This window comes from Myxine glutinosa, chromosome 3 (genome assembly GCF_964187855.1).
Source record: "Myxine glutinosa chromosome 3, kmMyxGlut1.1, whole genome shotgun sequence".
NCBI lineage: Eukaryota > Metazoa > Chordata > Myxini > Myxiniformes > Myxinidae > Myxine > Myxine glutinosa.
Genome location: NC_136263.1, coordinates 26,263,270 through 26,286,421, shown reverse-complemented (window position 1 = coordinate 26,286,421; position 23,152 = coordinate 26,263,270). Strand labels below are relative to the sequence as shown.

Here is a 23,152-nt window from a genome sequence, read left to right as displayed (position 1 = left end):
CTGCACGGGGTAAGATGTGGAACTCCCTAGTTCGTTATGTACTCGAATAGTAATGTCAGTCCGGGCCGAAAACTTGTCGTGTATGTGAGAAATAGTTAATATGGTTTATGGGGAAATATGATTTATGTAAAATGTTCGACAGTTGTAGAATTTTTCAATTGCTGCTGATTAACTGACTGTTTGCCCACAGCCTGCAAGAGGCTATCCTGGAGGACATCCGTACAGACGTCCCACTTGAGTTTGGATTTTTGTTCTCAGACTCTCATGCAGAAGTCATCTCAGGCAAGCAGGAAGGTGAGATCTAAAGCGGTCCATAGATTAAGGATTTGTCGACTAACGGGGAGGATACCATGTTATAAAGCAAACAATCTCTAAATAAATCGATGTGATTAAATATATAAAATGTCAGTATTTTCGTCTTTATTCCATGGGTAATGGACGTAGAGCAGCAACGAAGGCTGGAAAGGGTGGAAATGCGAATGGTTCGGCGGATGTGCGGAGTATCGTTGAGAGAGAGGAAGACAAATGATGAATTGCGAAAGATGATGGGGATGGATGCTGTGAAGAGGAACATGTTGAGATGGTTTGGTCATGTGTTGAGGAAGGATGAAAGTGACTGGTTGAGAAGAGTGATGGAAATGAATGTAGAAGGAAGTGGAGGACGGGGAAGACCGAGAAAGACTTGGCTAAAGATGGTGGAAGAAGAAATGTGGGCAAGGGGGTTAACAAGGAGAGATGCAGAAAATAGGGCAAAATGGAGAAGATTGTCATGGGGACCGCAAGGCTAACCCCCGCTCTAGCAGGGAAAATGGCCTTAAAATGCATGTTGTTTGTTGTTTCGTCTTTATTCCCCTGTATGGTACATTATTTCCCTTCTTCCCCAAACTTTTGACTTTTCCTGGTCTCTTTCCTTCCCTTTTCTAAATTCTATCTTCCCGTCATTTCACTCTTCGTTTTCCCGTTTTCATCCACCTTGCTTCTCATCGGCTTCTTTTCATGCAATTAAGTCATTGCTGCTGATCTGAACCCAACTCAGACATGGGCACCTACCTTCTAACACTTCCCTTTTCCTTCCATCACCCACCCTACTCCCTTTGCTTTCGGAGAGAAGCAGCCTCTCCTCTTTCTCACTTGTGCCACCCATACCGCATATAACCGTCTCTGCTCCACTGATGAGCACGGCCAAAACACTATGCAGCGCGTGCCAGATGTGTGTTGCCGTTTACACAAGAAAATCAAATAAGACTATGTCTCACTCGTAACAATGTACTTTGCAATCATTTATTCCTTCACATTTGAGAGATTCTCAAATGTTTTTGTTTTGACAGATAATGTTAAGAACAAGCTTGTAGTATATATTGTAGACAATAATACTGCTGTGGACTCGGGAGTGGTAGGGATCATGAGAGAAGTTCTCAAAGCCGGCCACTCAAATGTTTTTGTTTTGACAGATAATGTTAAGAACAAGCTTGTAGTATATATTGTAGACAATAATACTGCTGTGGACTCGGGAGTGGTAGGGATCATGAGAGAAGTTCTCAAACCCGGCCAACAATCCTGAAACCGACGAACCGTGGATAATTTTGTGGTGCGGCAGGTTGCTAAGCAACCACTGACACAGTCTAAGACATTTAATTCAGGCAGGGTCCAGCGTCTGATTCCGCTTTACCTTTCCGGCAAAGCATGTTTCCACTTTACCTTTCCGGATGCATGGGTGGGGGAGGGAGGGTCACATTTACAGCATGGAGAGATGCTGTAAATGTGACGTAACTAAAACAAGTCACTTGTTGTGTGGCGTAACCATTTTCGTCATTTAATATATTATTTTAGGTGAAGGAGGAGAGAGAATGACATTGAAAACTATTTGTGAAATTCTGATACTTGTCGTTAACCAAACGTCTTTGTTACCTTTTCCCTTCATGTCCTTTTTAGGTGTTTACGCGTGGATTGGTATCAACTTTGTGTTGGGCCGATTTGGTCATTTGGAAGAAGGTAAATGCACGTTCGGTTTATCAATACAATATGGATATTATGGTTTTGCTTTAATAGTTATTATGAACTGCAGTTTGAATAGCATCAGATTTTCATTGTGCCATCATAATAAACAGTTGTCTGTGACCTTAAATGAATGACTGTCCTTTTAATTTTGATCTCTTCACCTTTACCAAGTTGAAACACGTGGTCTAATTCATTTTGTTGTAAATTTCATTTTTGTTAAAATTGGCCTATTTATTAATTTACTTATTTATTTATTCATTTTTAATTGTTTATTTTTAATTATTTACTTTTACTTCTATATTTTTTAGTATTTAGTTTTTTTTATTCCTTTTTTCAATTACTATCACACTATCAACTATCAACATCAACTGCTCTATCACACACTCTATCACACACTCTATCACACACTCTCTATGCCACACTATCAACTGCTCTTCCTACCTTCCCCTCTCATCCTTCATCTGACCGTACCCCTCCCCTCCCCTGTCCTGCACCCGATGCTCCCCCTCTCTCCTCATTAACGGTATGGAGCTCAAACATCCGGGGCCTTCGCTCAAACCTGATTGATCTCTTCATTCAGGTTGCTTCTGACAATCCAGACTTGATCTGCTTAACAGAAACTTTCCTCCTTCAAGATGTCTCTGATTCCTTAATATCTCTTCCTGGTTCCTCCCTCCTCCGGTATGATAGCCACCCCACCACCAGGACGAGGCTCAGGTCTATCTTTATCAAAAACTCTCTTCCTCACTCTCCTTGCACTGCCCTCTCTCCACCCCACCCCCAGGAGTACCTCTGACTACGGCTTCCTCTCTGCTCCCACCTTTTGTTCATATGTGTTCTGTACCGTCCTCCAAACAGTGATGACTCCATTTACATTTCGCTGTCGGACAACATGGACCAACTTCTATCAACTCATCCAAACTCTCTCTTCCTCATATGTGGTGACTTCAACTGTCATCATGCCAGCTGGCTGGGTGTGGGTTCATCTCTCACCAGCCATGGCACCTCAGCAAAGGACTTCTGCGACTCATTGGGACTGACACAATCTGTCAATTTCCTGACCCGGATCTCAGTCAATGGAGTATCTTCTCTTCTGGACTTGGTTATGACTAACTTCCCTGCAAATGTCTGCTGCTCTTCTTCTGCTCCAATCGGTTCTTCTGATCATGTGCTTGTTAAAGTGGACATCTTTCTGGCCATTCTCAGAGAGCCTCCTCAGCGCCGACGAGTCTGGAATTTCACTCAGGCTGACTGGCACGGTCTGCAAGCAGCCATCAATCATCTGGACTGGTCTCTCATCTCTACTGCCTCTGACATCAATTCTTGCTGGGAATTCTTCCAAAGCAAACTGCTCTCTCTCATGCACAGATTTATCCCATCTCGTCTTGCAACCCTCTTATGGTTAAACTGCCAAAATCTAGGCTCTCTGCCCACCTTCACTCTTTCATTCCCCTTTTCTCCCGCCTCTGGAACAAACTCCCTCACTCTCTTCAATCCCACTCCTCCCTCCAGGTCTTTAAAACAGCTGTTCACCACCATCTCTTATCTTCCCCCATCCAAAACCTTGATCTTTTCTACCCCCGCTAATTCATCCCAGATACACTTCTTTTTTTTTTTGGAAATTCCAACTTCTTTCCTGGAAGTCCTTGCAGTGTTCATATGTTTTATACCTCTCCCACCTCACCCAAAGCCCTCCCCCTCCCACATTTCTCCCGTTGTCCCTGCTCTCAAATGTTGTGTTTGTGTCCTTCCCCCTCTCTCCCCATCTTATCTGCCGCTCCCCTTATTTTTGGTGTTTTGTGTGTCGGTTTGACTTTTTGTGTGATTAATGTTAGCTCTTTCACGAGCCTCGATCTTGTATACAAAAAACATAGCCTGGTGTTGGCTTAGCTGTTAGGGTGCCGGCTTGGGATCCTAGGATCCTGGGTTCGAATCCCGGTCGATCGCTGAATTAACGCCAGGGGGGTTGACTCAGCCTGTCATCCTTCCGAGGTCGGCAAATTGAGTACCAGCTTGCTGGGATGAATGATCACGGTGTGTACCCCGATTTAGAATAGGTACACCGTATCCCTGCGCATCGTAAGAGCGTGACCAAGAATTGGCGTCAGGAAGGGCATCCGGCCATAAAAAAAAACATTGCCTCAAATAGGGAACCATGATTGTCATGGGGCCCGCAAGGCTAACCCCCGCTTTAGCGGGGAAAAAATGGCCTTAAAACGATCATTCATATTCATTTTGTCTTCAGTTGTCTTACCCTTCTTCCCGTCCATGGTACACTGAATCTTGTGGTGAGGCAGTTGCCCTGAAACAACTTGCCTTTGCCTCTTGGAAGGCAAATCCAACTGAAGGTAATCTCAGTTCATTCCACCAAGCTTGGAACAAGTGTGTGTCTACCCTCAGGAGTGCCAGGAAGCACTATCTCTCCACACTCAAGAATGAGCTCTCAAACCTGTCTCCTTCCTCCAAATCCTGGTGGCGTCTGGTCAAATCCGTTTCTGGTGTTTGTTCCCCCTCTATCCCCTCCCTTACCTCAAATGGCTACACATTTGACACCGAACGTGACAAAGCCGAATGCCTCAACTCTGTGTTTGCCACAAAATCTTGTGTCCCAAACCCATCTCTCTCTGTTCCCACCTTTCCCAGTCGACCCCAACTGCTCCTGGACTCTGTGTCCTCCTCTCCTGACAAGGTGGAGGAGTTTCTGTCAAACCTCGACTGATTCTGCAACTGGACCAGACGGCATCAGCCCACGGGTCCTAAAATCCTGCTCTGCCGCTCTATCTCACCCTCTCTCTGTTCTTTTCACCCTCTCTTTTGCTCAAGGTCATCTGCCAGCATCTTGGAAATCAGCAAACATTACCGCTTTACACAAAAAAGGTGCAAAAACAGATCCTTGCAACTACAGACCAATCAGCCTGCTTCCAATTATTATCAGCAAAGTCATGGAATCCATCATTGCTTCGGATATCAAATCCTTCCTCTTCTCCAATGGCTTGATCTCTGATCATCAATTTGGATTCAGACCAGGTCATTCTACTCTGGACATGTTGCTTCTGCTGTCTCAACAATGGATGGAGGTCCTCAATGCCAAACAGGAAATCAGAGCTGTCTCACTTGACATATCACGTGCCTTCGATACGGTCTAGCACCCAGCTCTGCTCACCAAACTCTCCTCCTATGGTATCCATGGAAATCTCCACTCATGGCTTGCGGACTTCCTCTCTGGTCGAAGGAAACGTGTGGCCCTGAATGGATTTCTCTCATCTCCCCTTCCTGTTCTGGCTGGAGTTCCCCAAGGTAGTGTTCTGGGCCCTGTGCTATTTCTGGTCTTCATCAATGATCTCTCCGACTCTCTGGAAAATCCTCTCTATCTCTTTGCTGATGACTCCACTATCTGCCGCTCCATTCCTCATCCCTCAGATCGGCAGTCTGCAGCCTCCTCACTCTCTGCAGACCTGGAAAAAATCAAACTGGTCAAACAAGTGGAACATGTCTTTCAATCCTGACAAATCGCACACTCTTACAATGTCTCTCCGAAAGGACCGACTGGAAAACCCTCCCATCTACTTTCTCAACAATCCTCTCCAAGAAGTTCTGTCGCTCAAGCTTTTGGGTCTCACTATCTGCCATGATCTTTCTTGGGAAAACCACATTACCAAGCTGGCCTCCAAAGCCAGTCGCCGACTGCGCATCCTCCGTCGTGCGAAGTCCTTCCTTGGCACACCTGAGCTCCTCACCACATACAAGGCTTTCATCCGCAGCTCAATGGAATACTGTTCGCCCCTCTGGGCTGGTGCTCCTGCCTCGTACCTAGCTCGGCTTCACGCTGTTGAAACCAAAGCTTTCAGAATCATTGGAATCTCCTGCGAAGAAGTTAACTCCGAGGGCCTTTCACTCACTCACCGCAGGCAGGTTGGTGGTCTTTCTGTCTTCTACCGACTCCTCTCCGGCCTTGCTCCCCCAGCTCTCTGTGCTCTGTCCCCCCAATATTCCTTTGGGTCGCACAAGATCTGCCTGCAACCCTCTTATGGTTAAACTGCCAAAATCTAGGCTCTCTGCTCACCTTCACTTTTTCATTCCCCTTTTCTCCCGCCTCTGGAACAAACTCCCCCACTCCCTTCAATCCCACTCCTCCCTCCAGGTCTTTAAAACAGCTGTTCACCACCATCTCTTATCTTCCCCCATCCAAAACCTTGATCTTTTCTACCCCCGCTTATTCATCCCAGATACACTTTTTTTTTTTTTTGAAATTCCAACTTCTTTCCTGGAAGTCCTTGCAGTGTTCATATGTTTTATACCTCTCCCACCTCGCCCAAAGCCCTCCCCCTCCCACATTTCTCCCGTTGTCTCTGCTCTCAAATTTTGTGTTTGTGTCCTTCCCCCTCTCTCCCCATCTTGTCTGCCGCTCCCCTTATTTTTGGTTTTGTGTGTCGGTTTGACTTTTTGTGTGATTAATGTTAGCTCTTTCACGAGCCTCGATCTTGTATACAAAAAAAAAAATTATTATTCTTTAAAAAAAATTATTGAATTATGAATATTGAATTCTTATTATTTTATTATTATTTTAGGCATTATTTATGTATTTGCCATCTTTTTTGCCTAACCAATGTAGATGATCCGGAAGTGGATTTGGCTGAAGGGACAGGACAACCTGCTGTGATTCGAAAGCGAACGGTCGGGATCCTGGACATGGGGGGCGCTTCAACACAAATAGCATATGAGGTTCCCAAGAGTGTAAGGTTCTCCTCTGCACAACAGGTTATTCTTTCTTTTCCTCCTGCTCTGCTACCTGGCTGCCCGACTGCTGCCGGCTGGCTCGGTCTTTCTTGCCTGCTGGGGTGAACACGAATATTTTCTCACCAAATTAACCCCAAGGCCTTTGCTTTGTGATGCTTTTTCCACCTCTTCTAACCTCTAATATACATGATCATTTATCTAAGATGGCTCCTCCATTTTTCCGAAGTTGGAAGTTTTTCGTTCTTTTTGTAGTTTAAATTTTTGTTCGAAGTTTTGGAAGAAAAAAAAAGTTCAAATAAATATTTAAAAAAACATTTTGTCCAACTTTGTCTGGTCAGGATTGTAAATTCCTAACCAAAATAACATAATTTGGTGTATCTGCTGTGACTTCGTATCGGTGTTTAAGCTCCGGCCTGTAAGCTAGCAGCAACAGTAAAGTTTGAATGATAAAGGACGAGGTTTTGAACAAACCGTGCCATTACATCCACAGTATTGGTCCATTTAACTTTTCATCTCAACGTCATGATGCTCATAACCCTGATTTTAATCCCACAACTTACTGCATGCAGTGTGTTTGTCCATTGATTACTAATGTCTTCATAATTATCATTAAAGTACAGTGACGTTTACAAATGTCTTTGTCTTGTGCGTGATTATGTACAAATTCCACTGTTTTTGTTTGTTTTTCTAACATGTCAGCTTTGTTTTTGTCAGTTTAAAAAAAATTTATCCTGATAAAAAAAGCTCATGGAAAAGCAAGATAGAACTGACAGTGGGACAAACATCAAGGGAATGAACAAAATCGAAAAGAGGGAGGAAACGCTGAAACTAGCAAGTAACATGGTTGGGTTAAGAAAGATTAATGGGGGTAATAAAGATCATGGGGCAGAATTTGAGATGCCTCGAGATGGTGGTGCTCTGCTTGCTTGAAGTCTTGAAGGGAAGAGTGAGACAGAACAGCCTCTGAAAGGTGGTTCCATAGATAGGAGAAGTGAGGAACAAAAGAGTTTGTGTGCAGTCAGCATGGATTTTAGAAGTTTAACTGGGATGGAGTTACCGGAAGAACACGTGTATCCTGGAGATTCTGGGGAGGGTCATAGAACAGAGAGCAGAGGGAGCAATATCAGGAAAAAGACAGTAGAAAACAGAGACCACTGGACCGTTGATCGCCCACGAGGTGAAAACAACAGAACTTGTTCTTCCACCTTGTCACGAGATATTCCAAAAATCTTGATAGCTTTAGGTTCCACAGAATCCAGAAAAGATGGATGTGATGCGTCCAGCCCCTAGTGGAAACCAGTACTCCACTGAGCAACAGACAAAGGTATTTTAGACTAAGTCGTTCGAATTTTCAAAGGAAAGATTTTGATCGCTAGAGGATGCACAATCTGCAGCTGCCTTTGGAGGCCAGCTTTTTTGTATACATTATCGAGGCTCATGGAAGAGCTAGAGCAGACTGGAATAGACCAAAATGAAAAGGGGGAAACACATTTTGAGTAGGGGTGAGAGGGAGATCAGTGGGAGGGGTAGAAGGACACGTGAGTGAACAAGCTGCACACAAGCTGAATAAAAACACAGCAATAAGAGGAAGGGGAAGGTGAAGATTAAACAGAAAAGGAACAAGCGTTACGCCTAGGTCCCCCGTCCGTGAAGTGATGAGTTGACAAAGTGGATGACGCAAGGCGGCCATCTTGGATTTTGACGTGGCGACCCAATTTTCAATAGCGTTCTTCCTTATGCGTAGATACACCCACACACCAGATTAGAAGTTAGTTCGTTTATTTTTCCAAGATATTCCGCTCACAAGGTTCAGACATACATGGCGGCGGCCATCTTGGATTTTGACGTGGGTTGTATTAGAATTCGGTCCTCCGCTTACGCACGGACGTACGCACGCATGGACGTACGCACGCACAGACGGACGCACACACGGACGGAGGGGAAAACCATAGTCCCCCTTTCGCTCCGCGGTGCGACGGGGGACAACAAACCAACCGATGACTAACAAAAAGAGGTGAGGGAGAGCGGGGGTGAAAGTAACAGGTCTGGACACTCAGCTTTGTCATGGGAGATCCCAATGATTTTGAGGGCCTTTCTTTCCATGGCATCAAGAAGGGCAAGGTGCGAAGCAGGGGCACCAGCCGAAAGGGGATAGTACTCCATTAAATTGCGATTGAAGGCCTTGTAGGTTATCAAAAGTTCAGACTTGCCATGGAAAGACCTTGCATGATGAAGGACACATAAAAGGACACAAACAACAGGCGCGACAAACTGATGTAATGTGTTAGATAAGGTGGTGTAGAAGACGCTGCATCAATGGGAGTAAACTTTCAGAATTTTTTTTTCTACAACTTTTAAAATCTTTATTTTATTTCATTAGAATTATATACTTAAACACTAGAACACAAATCACCTTATTGCTTCCAGAAACCTCCAGTTTAGCAATACTTGAACAAAATATTACGGCATTTACGTCATCACGACCAATCAAATTTGTTGCTCGTAGACCCCGCTCATGTCCTTGTTTCTCAAGACAGCATTGGGTAAGGTGTTCTATGAACTCTTTAGTTTCTGTTTGTATTTGTATTGCCTCCACCATTGTATTGTTTGTTTCCCAGGCAAGGCCCCCATTTACTTCCCCCACCTCCAACTCCTTCCAAAAATTCCAGTTTTTACTTCGTTTTTCTGTGTCCATCTTGTACTCGATCCTCCCCACACCCATTGTTTGTCGAAGTCTCCCTCATTATATTGTCCTTCAAACCTGGTTTTGGTGTTTCCCTCCTCTCTATACAGTTCCTTTTGTTCTGTTGCGTCCTGATCTGTTTAATGTTCTGGCTATTTCATGGGATTTGACTCGATACAAAAAAGTCGTTGTCGTTCTCTTCATGTCATTTGACAAAATACTTTGTTCCTGTCCACTCATGTCTGTGACACTCACCTCTGTGCACTACAAATGAAGTTCATAATAGAGTAATAGTAACAATTGATATGTTCTTCTCACAGGAGAACGTGGCCAAGAGCCTGCTGTCAGAGTTCAACTTGGGGTGCATCGAGCATCAGTTACAGCACGACTACCGCATCTATGTCGCCACGTTTCTGGGCTCGGGGGCAAATGCGGTCCGCGAGCGGTATGAAGAGCTCCTCTTCAATCAGAGCAGTCTCGCTAGCAGGTACGAGCCTCTCAAAGGAAATGTGAGGATTATTATATTCACTTGGCGATGATTGTTGATTGAGACTCGGGACCAGAATACGCGAGTTCAAGGCCTGCATTGTGACGGCCTTTTACCGTTTAGGTTGATGGCATAAAAGCTGAAAGGATAACCAGAGCCGGGGCATTTTCAGGCCGTCCGATCCTGATCCTGACCCTGGGCTGCCTCTGCCGGACCCCTGTTTGCCGTTGGGTTTAGAAGATGTTCTCGAGCGCCGCGGGCGCCGGCTATTTCTGCGTGGGGTCGGGGATTTCTCGGCTTGCCGGCTCGCTCTTCGGCCTTTTCTCAACGGCACCACTTCGGTGCTGCAGGCCGTTTACCGACCGCGGGTCGATTTCTCATCGAGCCAGTTTTACGGCTTTTCCGAGTTCTTCTACTGCACAGACGATGTTCTGCGCATGGCGGGTCCTTACAACAGTCGTCGATATGCCTCTGCGGCCTCTGTGAGTATGAATTCGGATGTTTGCATTTGGACTGTGGTCTGTCATGGCGGCACCTTGGATAGGATTGTGGCTTACCATTTGTTTTGCCTGGAAACTGAATGTGTTGTGGTTACCTAATTCATTTAGCATGCGACTGGTGATTCAACAATATTAGTGATATCTTTACTTGTCAAACCAACGAAGATCTTCAATGACTTATCAGTTGGGGAAACGTAATGTTTAAAAGATGTTCCAGCAAATTTTCTCATTTAGGATTAACGTATGATGGATCAAAGGTGTATTTAACTATTACACTTCACCACCTGATGGTTTAACATAGTCACGTGATCGCCATCAACATTTTATTTCCATGAAGCTGGGACTGCAACGTAGTGGCTCGTTTTATGGGAGTCACATGGCCGAAGGAGAGGAAGGCAGAGGATGGGATGACGCCATGAGATCGCTTTTAGAGGCACGCAATGGCTCTTCAATCCGGGTTGAAAATTAATTTGGCCAATGGAATATGACTTCAACGAATGGGAATGGACAAATCTTAATCACACTTTTTCCATTAATTTGAAATTTATAAAACGAGAAACATTCGCTTCCTCCTGGAGTTGCCTGGTAGGAGGCATGGAGAGAGAATTGGGGCAATTGTAATTTGTCGTGACTAGTAATCCCTCATCTCTCCATCAGGGGTCAGGAAACCACTTCCTGTGCCACGTGTACAGGCGAAAATCGCAAGCTCCCCACCCTCGGCTTTGTGCCTGACCTTGGTGTAAAATTTGATGGAGATTGGCTCAGCTGTTCTCGATTATATAACACACACACCTTATTTTTTATAATAGGATGTGCTGAAGTCTGGAATTGTTCAATGATTCGTAGCTAGCGTTATTCGACGTCACGAAACCAGGATTAAAATAATCCGATCAGAATGATGTGGGTTTAGCAGTTTGGTGTAAACCCCCCCCCCCCCCCCCCCCAAAAAAAACCACCACTTGTTTTCAGTTGGGTTGGTGGAGTTAGGGTGGTTATGGGAGAAATATTGTAGTTCAATTTTCGTAATTGGCAGGTGCCAACTATATTTAAATTACATGTTATTTAGCAACGGATGCTAGTAAATTTGAACAAGTTCTGTGTTTGTTGTGAAATCCACACTTAAGTGGTTTATCTATTGGTTAATCAGTGATTTAGTGAAATCGCCAATTTGAATCATTTAACTCTGGTGACTTATTTTAACCAAGCTAACTATTGTTTGTCATGAATTGCTAAGCGACGCTGAGAGAGGGAGCTTGATTCAAAGCACAAGAGAGACGTTAAAGGGTAGAGTTTGTGAACCGGTGAAACCTTTTTCCCTCATTTATATCGGTTTTTATTATTATTATTTATTACGAGCAACGGTACCTGCCCTAAAGGCGGGGCTTCAATTGGGAGGCCCAAATGAAAAGGCTAAATATCAGAAATTGAAGGCTTTTTATTTTATTTTAAACGATTTATATAAACATCCGTTAAATCATATCACACGCAAATCATCAAAATCTAAACTGTATTTGTAGAATTTCAATAAAAGCCACATCACTGTTCATATCGGTAAATATTATTCCATCGTGTTTGGAAAAACTGGTAAATTTGAAAAATTGGAAAAACAATATAGCCTAGTTTACTGCAGAGGGTCCCAGGATTACCCACCCACAATATCGTTGCGATCGGTTCAGCCGTTTTTGCGGTACCTGGGAACCGGACGGACAGACAGACCGACAGACGTTTGGTGAATTATAGTAACAACAACATGCATTTTAAGGCCATTTTCCCTGCTAGAGCGGGGGTTAGCCTTGTGGTCCCCATGACGATCTTCTCCATCTTGCCCTATTTTCTGCATCTCTCCTTGTTAACCCCCTTGCCCGCATTTCTTCTTCCACCATCTTTGGCCAAGTCTTTCTCGGTCTTCGCCGTCCTCTACTTCCTTCTACATTCATTTCCATCACTCTTCTCAACCAGTCACTTTCATCCTTCCTCAACACATGACCAAACCATCTCAACCTGTTCCTCTTCACAGCATCAATCACAGGCTCTGTTCCCATCATCTTTTGCAATTCATCATTTGTCTTCCTCTCTCTCAACGATACTCCGCACATCCATCAAACCATTCGCATTTCCACCCTTTCCAGCCTTCGTTGCTGCTCTATGTTCATTACCTATGTCTCGTTCCCATAAATCATAACACTTCTCACACATGCAGCATACACCTTTCCCTTCAGCTTCAACGACACTCCCCTCCTCATCAGCACGCCACTCAGTTCCCGAAACTTCTTCCATGCACATCTCACTCGAGCAACCGTTGTCGAGTCTGATCCACCTCCATTCAGCATGTCTCCGAGGTAGCAAAATGTTTTCACACCTTCCAGCTTCACACCGTCTCCAAGATCCAACTCAACATTTCCTCCATCTGCAGCTCCCTCTGTGCACACCTTACATTTGAATGTAGCTGCCACACTGGTTAATGACCCTCTCAGCCCACTACATTTTTGATGAACCCACTCAGCGCACATTGTACATTGAATGGAATTCACTCTGACACCCTTCCTGCACACAGCACAGGGCCACTTCCCAGTTCTTTCCACCTCACCACATGCTTTACCACTTGCCATCACCTTCGTCTTTCCGATATTCACCTTCAGACCTTTTGTCTCCATACATTGTTGGTGAATTATAGTAAGATTTTTTTTTTTTTAATCCCACAATATACAATTTAGCGTGTGTATTTTTCTTGTTTCTTCAATACGTCTGTATGGTACAGTACTGTAATATAGTTTGTCGGTTCATAATTGCAATTTTTTATTTATTCCACAAACATTTAATTAACTGCTGCCAACCCAGCGATAATTTTACTAATATGCGCACTTATTTCCGCAAAAAAAACTATTGTGAATTTGTTTTATGTTCCCAGGTATCGGACATCTTTTTTTTTTTCCCCGCAAGTTGCAAAATGCAATTCTAATTCAGTCATGAATAATATGCTGCCATAAAAGGCTAGTCTAGCACTAGACATAATTACATCCCAAATGTAATTCCGTCTTGCTCCATCCGTCATTCCGATGCTGAGCGTCTGGCATTTATAGCCCATCATTCACCGACGGACGTGATATTCAGATATATGGGTTATGGTGTTCAACAGCCGTCAAATCGACGGAATAGGTTGAGTGCTGGACGCCGGGATGACGCGCACATCCGTGGAGGCCTAGCCTAGTGGTAGACGTAACGCTGTAATGGTGTCCCAGCAAAAAGAGCACAACACGGATAAATTAAAACGTCCAGTTAAACGTTCATCCGAGGGATGGCACACACTGATGACACCCTGCCTGGGAAACACCAGGATGACAGTTTATAGCTAGGTTAGGATTTAAACCCAGGCGAGACGGCTCAAATTTAAGTATGGATACCTTGAGGCTATCCTGCCAGCCTCGGCCTGGATATTTGGAAGACGTTTTCTGGCTTGCTTAATCAGTGGCATGAGCTTTTCTTGCAGACCTTGGAGTCACTTTGTTACCCTCAGTGGGGTTAGCCATCAGTCTATGGCGAGAAACCAAGATGCTTGACCACCATCACCTCACTGCAGGATTCGGTGTACCAGGTCCAAGAGGATTGATGGGATTGCTGCAGGCAGGATGGGATCAACCTGTGTGTGACGGTCGACGTTTGTGAAAGTATTCCCATGAGGAATCGATGTCAGGTGTTGTGAAGATGGTGGCCTCATCCTTTTGTGAGATTGAAGTCCTTGACATTTGGTTCGTGCAACCATTCATAACCTGCGTTATGGAAGTCTCTCAAACAATAGTTAGAGAGATACGACCTTTGACAACACGGCCAGAGGAGGAACAGCAGAGGTTGGAGGGAAGGTTTGTCATCACCAGTTGCAAAATCCAAGTTGGGGAGTTTTCCCAGGAAGTCTTTAGCAATAACATTTTTTTTAAAGAAGGCAAACCAAGGTTGAACCACAGCACAATTGTCTGTATATACTACTTCCTTCGTATGCAGCACAAGGCTGTGGGTCGCATCATTGGCTGAGGACATTGCTGTGCCGCTGATGCAGTGCCCCCTGTTGGTTCGGGCAGGAATTTGGAATTTGTTCAGGGTGCTGGCGATGGCTCACCTGTTCTTCACGAAGGACACTGTGGGATATTTAATGTCCACCAATGAATGCTAGCAGATGGAACACCTGGTTTAACGTCCATCTGAAGGACGGCACGCATTGATGAATCACCCTGCCTGTGAAATTCGAACCCAGGCTCGACAGCTAAGAGGTGAGTGTGCGTACCTCGAGGTGTAGTCCATCCTGTGTAGCCCTGTAGGTGCCCTCTAGGTGTAGCCCTGTGTATATACTGATATCAATACGTTGTTTCATTTCCCCCCTGAAGCCCAGATATACGTGGTTGAACGCATCCACATGGTTGTTGCGTGCATGCACGTGTATGTGCAGGCTTATTGTGCCACACGCTGGGATACACTGCAAGCTCGGTATGAGCAGAAGCTGTACTCGTCACATGCTGATAGGCACCGCTTAAAGTGAGTACATTCCTCTCTTGCACTCCAATCATTCATGTCCAAACGAGGGAAAACTTCTATTCATTAATCATGAAATATTGGGATTTGCCATAATGTCCAAATGCAAATCACGTACCCATCGGATCCTGTGTACCAACTGCTCTTTGTACACCGTGTGTTGTTTTCAGACATCAGTGTTTTAAGTCTGCGTGGGTGTACAACATCTTGCATGAAGGCTTCTCATTCCCAGACAACTACACAGGCCTGTACACTGCTCAGTTGGTATACGACCGTGAAGTACAATGGACGCTGGGCGCCATCATCTACCGCACTCGCTTCTTGCCTCTACGGTGAGGAGCATCAATGACACTTGATGATATCGTGTGCAAAAAGTTTTTTTATTAACCCTTCCAGTATATCTAGGCTCTGCTCCATTAGTCTGTGGTGGACGCGCTAAGCATATAATGCCGGAAGGAAGTCGGGATTCCTCCAGATTTTTGTTTCGTGTTCACCAGCAGTTGTAACTGTTGTAAAAGGTAATCTTATGTGTTTGTGGTTTATTTAAAAAAAAATTTTAAACTTCCTGTGGACTTTCCCCAGGATAAGCTATTTTATTCACATTAACATGGATTTCACCCAAACCCCTTGGGAAGAGGAGCACATTAAGTCGCTAAAACTTCCGTGTGACTTCATCCGTGTTAACTTTGTTTGAGATTGGATAAGTGAAGACCGAATGTATCATGGACAGACAAGACACGAAATTGCGTACGTATTTAGTGTGATGTTTGACATGACATTACATGATAAGAAATTGAGGTTTGATTGTCGTGTTGTGGAAATGATGAGATGTGCTTTTTTGTAATTTAAAACTTGATTTGTACTTTTTGAGTGAAGTATAAAACCATCTCAGAAATTCACTCCAAAAAATGTAAAATGGTGCAATCATTCATTCACCCCACAAACACACATACCCCATATGTCACTTACGATCCCTCATCTTGCTCTGATCTCCCAAACTCTCCCTAACCTTCTTTTCTCAATTTAACTTCACACCACAAAAATCCCCTCCCCTTAGTATGTTAAACTCAGTTTACACCCTCCCCAATCCCCACCTTCCTTGTATGTTAACCCCAGATTCCACCCACAAATCCCCTCCCTGGTATGTTAACCCCCAGATTACATACGTAGTGTGTTCAAAAAGTATCCGACCTTTATTTTTCGTGCGTAAAAAAGAAGAAGCTAGGGAGGCGTTGATTGGTGCACGTATGTAGGCGATCCTAATGCGCACGCGTGAATTTTTTCCCACCTGCAGAAGCTGTCATTCGACGGCAGACTGCCGATGAGTGAGGACATGTAAGTGAGCGCCGTCGGATTTTCCTTTTTGACAAAATGACGGAAAAACTTGAACAACGCTACTGCATCAAATTTTGTGTTTCATCAAACTTGCATCAAAACTGCAACTTGGTTTCTGGGTCGTACCCATAAACCCAGGACTCATCGCCAGTGATCACTGTGTTGAGGAAGCTGGGATCGCTGTTCAGTCTCCAGCATGTCCTGTGCGATCTCCAAACGGAGTTGCTTCTGCTCAATCGTTAGCAGCTTTGGTACGAACTTCGCTGAGATTCTCCTGAAGCCCAAATCCTCCTTCATAATGGAATGAACGGTGTTGAATCTTGCGGATCGTTTCCACTTGGGAATCGCCAAGCTTTACACAAAATTTGATGCAGTAGCGTTGTTCAAGTTTTTCCGTCATTTTTTCAAAAACGAAAATCCGACGGCGCTCACTTCATGTCCTCACTCATCGGCGGTCTGCCGTCGAATGACAGCTTCTGCAGGTGGGAAAAAATTCACGCGTGCGCATTAGGATCGCCTACATACGTGCACCAATCAACGCCTCCCTAGCTTCTTTTTTTTTACGCACGAAAAATAAAGGTCGGATACTTTTTGAACACAGTAGTACCCATTCACCTGTCACCCTGTTATGTTAACCGCAGTTTACATCCTCCCCAATCCTCACCCCTTCCTGGTATGGTTACCTCTAGATTACACCCACAATCCCTCCTCCCCCTTGGTATGTTAACCCCCCAAATTGCACCCACAATCCACACTCTCCCTGGTATGTTAACCTCCAGATTACACTCCCAATTCCCCCTCTCCTTGGTATGTTAACCCCAGATTGCACCCACAATCCCCCTCTCCCTGGTATGTTAATCCTTAAACGGTTGTTTTGTGAATTTATTGCAGAGTTTAATTTGATGAGAATGGTAAATTCAAAATTCCTAATTAACGTTTCTAATAATATTTCAGAGATATTAACCACCAAGCCAGTGAGGCACACCACGTGAATCGTGGTACCTGGCGCCGTTATTCTGTGCTTCACGACCACTACCTCTTCTGGGCTTGCTTCCTCGTCGTGGCGCTCGCCATCCTGCTCTACCTTCTCCGGCTACGTCGGATCCACAAGCTCCTCGAACACGCCGCATCCTCCACCACCCTCCGGTGGGTGGAGGAAGGCATCGGACCATGAGCTGAGATTAGGCCCGTCGGTCTTTTTCTCTTGGGGGTATTTAACGTCCACCGGGGCTGGGCAGGAGAAACCCTGTCGCATCTTGCGCGCAGAGGACCTTGCTGGGCTGGGCAGGATAAACCCTACACCTTGTGCTCCCAAGCCCTCATTTTGGGAATACTTGAAATAACATTTAATCAAATTGGGATGGTCGATTCGCTGCTAATGAAGAATCTAAACTTTATGTACATATTTCCAATGATCTACAACTATTGTGAAGTTAAAGTTAAATGACATGATGGCTCAAATTTGATCGATTGGTCAGTTTGAAGGATATTTCACCGTCTTGGCCTCATTTTACGATCCATACAGAGTTGTGGGATGAAGGCAAGCTCTTCAAATGATGCAAAACACCACGATCCGGTGACGCGTGCAAACTGCACCGATCGCCTGTAACCAGAGTTGTTCCGGGTCGTCCGTCATGGAATTGTTGTTCACTCGGTAATCTGGAGGTCGTGTTGCCGGGTGTCACTAAACGGTTCGCTCTTCCAGTGTACAGTGCAATATCGTCATTGATGGTGTACGCCGATCGTGTTTCTTCAGCACCACGCCACATGGTTATTTAAATCGACAAATGGCATTGAGAGTTTTAATGTGAACATTGTGAAAGATGTATACGTTTTGGGGGAAATAAAAATCACATTACTTTAACAACAGTCTACGTTTGATTTCACGATCGGGTATCTGGTTTAACGACTCGGTTTATCAGGATCAACAAATTAACAAGCACGAGATTGCAAGCACATCAAACAAACCGTCACAACATCTCGTTCCGATATCCGGGCAACGTCTTCTTCCTGTAAAATACATTCGAACACCATTTAAGGTTTCATCGTTTGGGGCAACGGCTGGTTCAATCACCACTTGTACATTCAACGATGGCTTTGTGCAACAACACCAGCCCAAAGGTGAGTGTGTACCTTACCGTTCACGTAAAGTGCTCATGGCCAATGGTGGCGAAGGTACCATATGGCCTTGGTGGTAAGTTGTGGTCCAAACAAAGGGTTGAGCTGGGCCAGAATGGCAATTAACCAACTGCAAAATAACAAGTTTCACTTAAAATAAGCCGAAGATATTTGAAGTATTTGCCCTTTTTAAACACCACATACCCTCAAACTGCAAATAACTGGTTATGTAACGTGTACCCTCAAAGCGGTATGTAACACCAACATTTAAACTGCAAACTTCCATGGTAGTTGTACCTGCACCAAGGGAAGGGTAAGAGACCAATCTGATGCAAACCCAGTAAATAATTTGATTCAAAGTACTAACGCTGGAAACGAGAGGACTGTGTGCAAGAACTCATTCATTACATCAACTACAACGGCACTCGGTAAACGCATACCACCGCCAGGTTGACCTGAACAGTTTGTTTTGTATCCACTGATGGACTGGATCTGTATTCGAACCTGAACCAAAATCGAATCGCCTTGTGGTCATGCTCACCTAACTAACTCATCCATAACTTTTTACTCCCGCCAGGGAGTAATGCATTCACTCGTGTCCGTGTGTGTGAACAAGATATCTGGAAAAGTTCTGAACGGATTTGGATGAAGGTTGGTGGGATGATTGCCCTTGGGATAAGGAAGAATTGATTAGTTTTTGGTGAAGCTCAGGATATTATTCCCGATCCAGGAATTTTTTGAAGGATTTTTTTACCATTGGAAGATAGGGCTCATTTTTTATAAACATTATCTTCTATATATTCTGTATTTAACAGTGATATGAAAATAGTTTTCATATTTGTTGTAAATGTAGTTTAAACTCGTGGTTATGCGCTAGAGCGGTGTATTTTTTTTAGCAGCGTCGTCTGCAATGTTAATTTTTATTTTTTTTCTAATAAAGACATATTCTGTCATTTTAAAACCACCAAAGTGTGTATTAGGTTTCTCCGCTTCATAAAATATATCGTTTGATATGTATAATGCTTTAAAACTTTTTTTTTTTTTTTTTTTTTTTTTTACCTCAGAACAGATATCAACATTTAGCTCAGCGAATGTTATTCGCGGTCAGTATTTTATGAACTTATAAAGACTTGGTTCCAGATTTGTCAATGGCTGAGGTATATTAACAAACGAATAAAACAGATTTAGCAAAATTCGAACTTTTTTTTTAAAGATCGCATATTCACCCAGGGTTGTGAGGCTGAAGAAGAAGAAACCTCACATGGGCTTCCCAGACCAAAAAATAATTCTGGCTCTGATTTTCAGGTTTATTTATCTATATATCGACATATCTGGGCAGGGTCTCGTCACTGAACTACTCCCTGAAACTTATTTCCGTGGTTGTGAAGTTTTTAATAACGGTGGTGGTTTTGAATCACCTGGTGGTGAGGCGTTTTTAATTTCGTGTTTTGTGGCTGTGAAGTGTTTTTAATTTCGTGTTTTGTGGCTGTGAAGTGTTTTTAATTTCGTGTTTTGTGGCTGTGAAGTGTTTTTAATTTCGTGTTTTGTGGCTGTGAGGTGTTTTTAATCATATATATATATATATATATACACACACACACACACACACACACACACACACACACACACACACACACACACACACACACACACACACACACACACACACACACACACACACACACACACACACACACACACACACAGACTTGGCATTTAATATGGAATATTTTTTTTGTGGGGGTGAACTTACTTTTCAAGATGACTTAGAACCAAAAGTTCATTGGAATTATGTTGAAATTATTCTAGATTTTGTTAATGTGACCTTTAAAAGAAACAAAAACCACATTTGACATTTCGAAACAAATAAATTGATCCTTGAAAGTGATGTAAACTGATATCGAACTCAATTCACGGACAGCAGTGTTAAACTTCTGTGCGTTTTCCAGAAGTATCTCTTTATTTTGCATATTAGCCCAAAAATTTTTTTAACAAAAGTTAAATTACGACTGGGATTACGGACAGTAAAATTACAGTTCAATACTTCGTGTAACCCCCACGAGCATTCAGGGGAGCACGTACACGTTGAGGCATGCTGTTCACGAGATTTGCCAAGGTTTGGACAGGAATCGCTTGCCATGCAGTGACAATAGCCTGCTGCAATTCACGCACAGAGGGCGGCTGCTGGTCCAAGTTGTTGATTTGACGCGTTAATTCTGCCCACAAGTTCTCTATCGGATTCATATCCGGGGACATGGCAGGCCACTCTATACGCTCTACACCACGGTCAGCAAGAAAGTGTTGGATCATGCGAGCACGATGAGGCCGTGCATTGTCATCTTGGAAGACAAAGTTTCCTCGAAAGGCTACATGAACAAATGGAAGCAATGTTTCTTCCAGAATGGCCCTGTGATTGAACTGGTTCAGGTTTCCATTCAGAACAACCAGGTCAGTTTTGCCCCCTGCATGAAAAGCAGCCAAAACGGTCACCCCACCACCTCCAGCTTGGACTCTTGGCACTATACAATCTTCGTTGTAGGCTTCATGCACTTGTCTGCACACTCGGACGCGGCCATATTGACGATAGACCAGAAATGTAGACTTGTCACTGAAGATCACGTGATTCCAGTGTCCTGGCTGCCATTGACTGTGCTCTCTGGCCCACTGCAATCGGTGCTGGCGGTGTTGTCTGGTCAGACGTGGCTTTCTCAGGGGACGCCTAGCACGATAGCCTGCTTGAACCAGTCGTTGGTTGACTAGCCTTCTGGATACAGGCACATTTGTCAGTTGCTGCCACTCAGCCCTAAGCCGATTAGCTGACTTGGTACGGCCATTGCGGACTAACCAGTGCAGCTGGCGATCATCCCTCCTTGTGGTTCTGCGGGGACGTCCTGACCTCGGTATTGGAGTAGGGACACCCCTCTGAGCATTTCGTTTCAGGATCTTTGACACCTGACCTTGAGTGATGCCATACTGCCGAGCAATAGCACGCTGTTTCATGCCGGAATTTCGTAAAGCCACCACTAAATGACAAACGTCATTGTCGAGTTGACGGACCATCTCCAGGGGAAGCGGCAATAACTTTTGTAGACGTGCAGCAGTTGTTTTCCACTAATACAGAACACAACAACCCTTATATACCCGATTGTGAAGTCAATCGTCAAATGTACCTGTCCGTACATTTTGTCACGCCATCTGTGATATAATCCTGTTATTGACTTCTTGCTGCGACAGACAATCAGTGACATGGTTCTCTTAACAAATAAATCACCAAAGTGTAAAAGAAACTCATCAGATTGATATACTGAGTTAAGAAAGTAAACCCGTCAAGAAAAAAATATATATTCCATATTAAATGCCAAGTCTGTATATATATATATATCTATATCTGCAGTGTCTGTCTTGTGTTGTCACTGAACTACTCCCTCACTTTTGTGAAATCGTACTATTCCAACTTGACCCACGGCGGGAGTATGCGCTCTACTGAGTGGCGTTCTAGTTGAAATATGTTATTTATCGCTTTTGTCCCGATCTCTCAATGGTGAAGAATCACTTTAAAAAAAAAAAAATTAAATAATTCTCGTATCCGAATCCATATCTTCACCAACATCGAATTGATTCTTCCTTGTCACACACACAACCTGTCCAACAAGTTTCGTCCAAATCCTTCCACAACTTTTGAAGTATCGTGATGTGTGTCGGTTTTAGCTCCGTCACTCAATGGTGAAGAATCACTTCAAAAATTAAATAATCCGAATCTATCCACAACTTTTTCAGATATCCGGCTATGTATAGTTTTTGGCCCCATCTCCCAATGGTGAAAAATCACATAAAAAATTATAGTACCCGGATCTTCACCAAAATCTAATCATTTCGTCCTTGTTACACACACTACCTGTCCACCAAATCCGTCCATAACTGAGATATCCTGCTCACAGACAAACAGGTGAACACATCAATTTACCTCCATCCACCTTCAGGGGCGGAGGTAATGATTGCTTCTTCGTATAGCGCTCAAGGTTCACACAGCCCATTTTAAGACGGAAGCCCATTAACAACTCGGCCAAAGGTAAAACAAAAGGGAAAAAAAAGACGTTCAAACTTGAGCGTGCTCCTATATGCAGCACCCACTCGCACCGGATTGTGGTTATTGCAATTCAAACGTGTGAAATGTGCGCAAGATACCCAAAGAGAAACCGCGTTACTTACAACAGGTAGCAGCAAACGGCAGTTGTAACGAGCATGGTGTTGATAACCCTGAAAAACGATTTGGAATACAAAGTACAGTAAACATAGACATATTAAAAGCGATCAAAAAAAGATCAAAGAACAGTCATTGAAAGCACGAACCCGCGATTCGGTCCCTTGGGAATGAACCAGGGAATGACACCACCGATGAGGCCCCAGAAGACACTCATGACGATGATTGGGATCGTGAGAGCGGGGTATGCCATGGTGACGACAACCACTCAAGGTGAGACGACGTATCTATCACAAAATAACTTCACTGTATACACAGCACGGACCGAACCCAACCAAACAGGTTCTTCTTCCTCTCCACGAATTTACTTCCGTGTTGTTATTTGATTTTTCACCTAAAATGCGTCATTTTTGTTTGCGAATGGATTTGATAACAAAATATATGAAACAAAACAATTATGCACTTTTAAAAACCGAAGGAGTTAAGCATAAGCTATTACGAGCAATTGTCAGAAGGTTCTACCACGAACTACACCGTTAAGGCCATGTATTGTGAACACATCATTCTGGATC

At 43.9% G+C, this 23,152-nt stretch overlaps 2 protein-coding genes across 3 annotated transcripts in view; one reads left to right on the top strand and one right to left on the bottom strand.

Moving 5' to 3' along the window:
- ENTPD4 (ectonucleoside triphosphate diphosphohydrolase 4) overlaps positions 1 to 18,128 on the top strand; it is a 48,378-nt gene extending 30,250 nt beyond the window's left edge. Inside the window, exons 7-14 of one of the 2 annotated variants that reach the window (XM_068111187.2) lie at positions 191 to 294; positions 1,933 to 1,992; positions 6,611 to 6,732; positions 9,739 to 9,905; positions 10,078 to 10,387; positions 14,844 to 14,929; positions 15,097 to 15,258; positions 17,216 to 18,128. In XM_068111187.2, coding sequence (XP_067967288.1) covers positions 191 to 294; positions 1,933 to 1,992; positions 6,611 to 6,732; positions 9,739 to 9,905; positions 10,078 to 10,387; positions 14,844 to 14,929; positions 15,097 to 15,258; positions 17,216 to 17,435 — 1,231 coding nt within the window. In that variant the 3' untranslated portion in view covers positions 17,436 to 18,128. Of the gene's footprint in view, positions 1 to 190; positions 295 to 1,932; positions 1,993 to 6,610; positions 6,757 to 9,738; positions 9,906 to 10,077; positions 10,388 to 14,843; positions 14,930 to 15,096; positions 15,259 to 17,215 lie in introns of both variants that reach the window. The other variant, XM_068111186.2, reaches the window with a different exon arrangement.
- On the bottom strand, positions 18,050 to 22,974 carry ATP6V0E1 (ATPase H+ transporting V0 subunit e1). The gene is made up of 4 exons (XM_068111188.2): positions 22,730 to 22,974; positions 22,589 to 22,636; positions 18,400 to 18,509; positions 18,050 to 18,271 (listed from the first exon to the last, which is right to left on the bottom strand). Exons 1-3 carry the CDS (start codon positions 22,831 to 22,833, stop codon positions 18,416 to 18,418), a joined length of 246 nt encoding a protein of 81 aa, XP_067967289.1. The 5' UTR covers positions 22,834 to 22,974; the 3' UTR covers positions 18,050 to 18,271; positions 18,400 to 18,415.
- Positions 22,975 to 23,152: the final 178 nt, after the last annotated feature.

Excerpts from the sequence above, each read along its gene's own strand:
- ATP6V0E1 (XM_068111188.2), bottom strand. The coding sequence starts at position 22,833 with ATGGCATACCCCGCTCTCACGATCCCAATCATCGTCATGAGTGTCTTC. Across the intron at positions 22,637-22,729 it reads CCCAAGGGACCGAATCGCGG|GGTTATCAACACCATGCTCG; the intron begins GTTCGTGCTTTC and ends ATCGTTTTTCAG. Across the intron at positions 18,510-22,588 it reads GCCGTTTGCTGCTACCTGTT|TTGGTTAATTGCCATTCTGG; the intron begins GTAAGTAACGCG and ends GTTATTTTGCAG.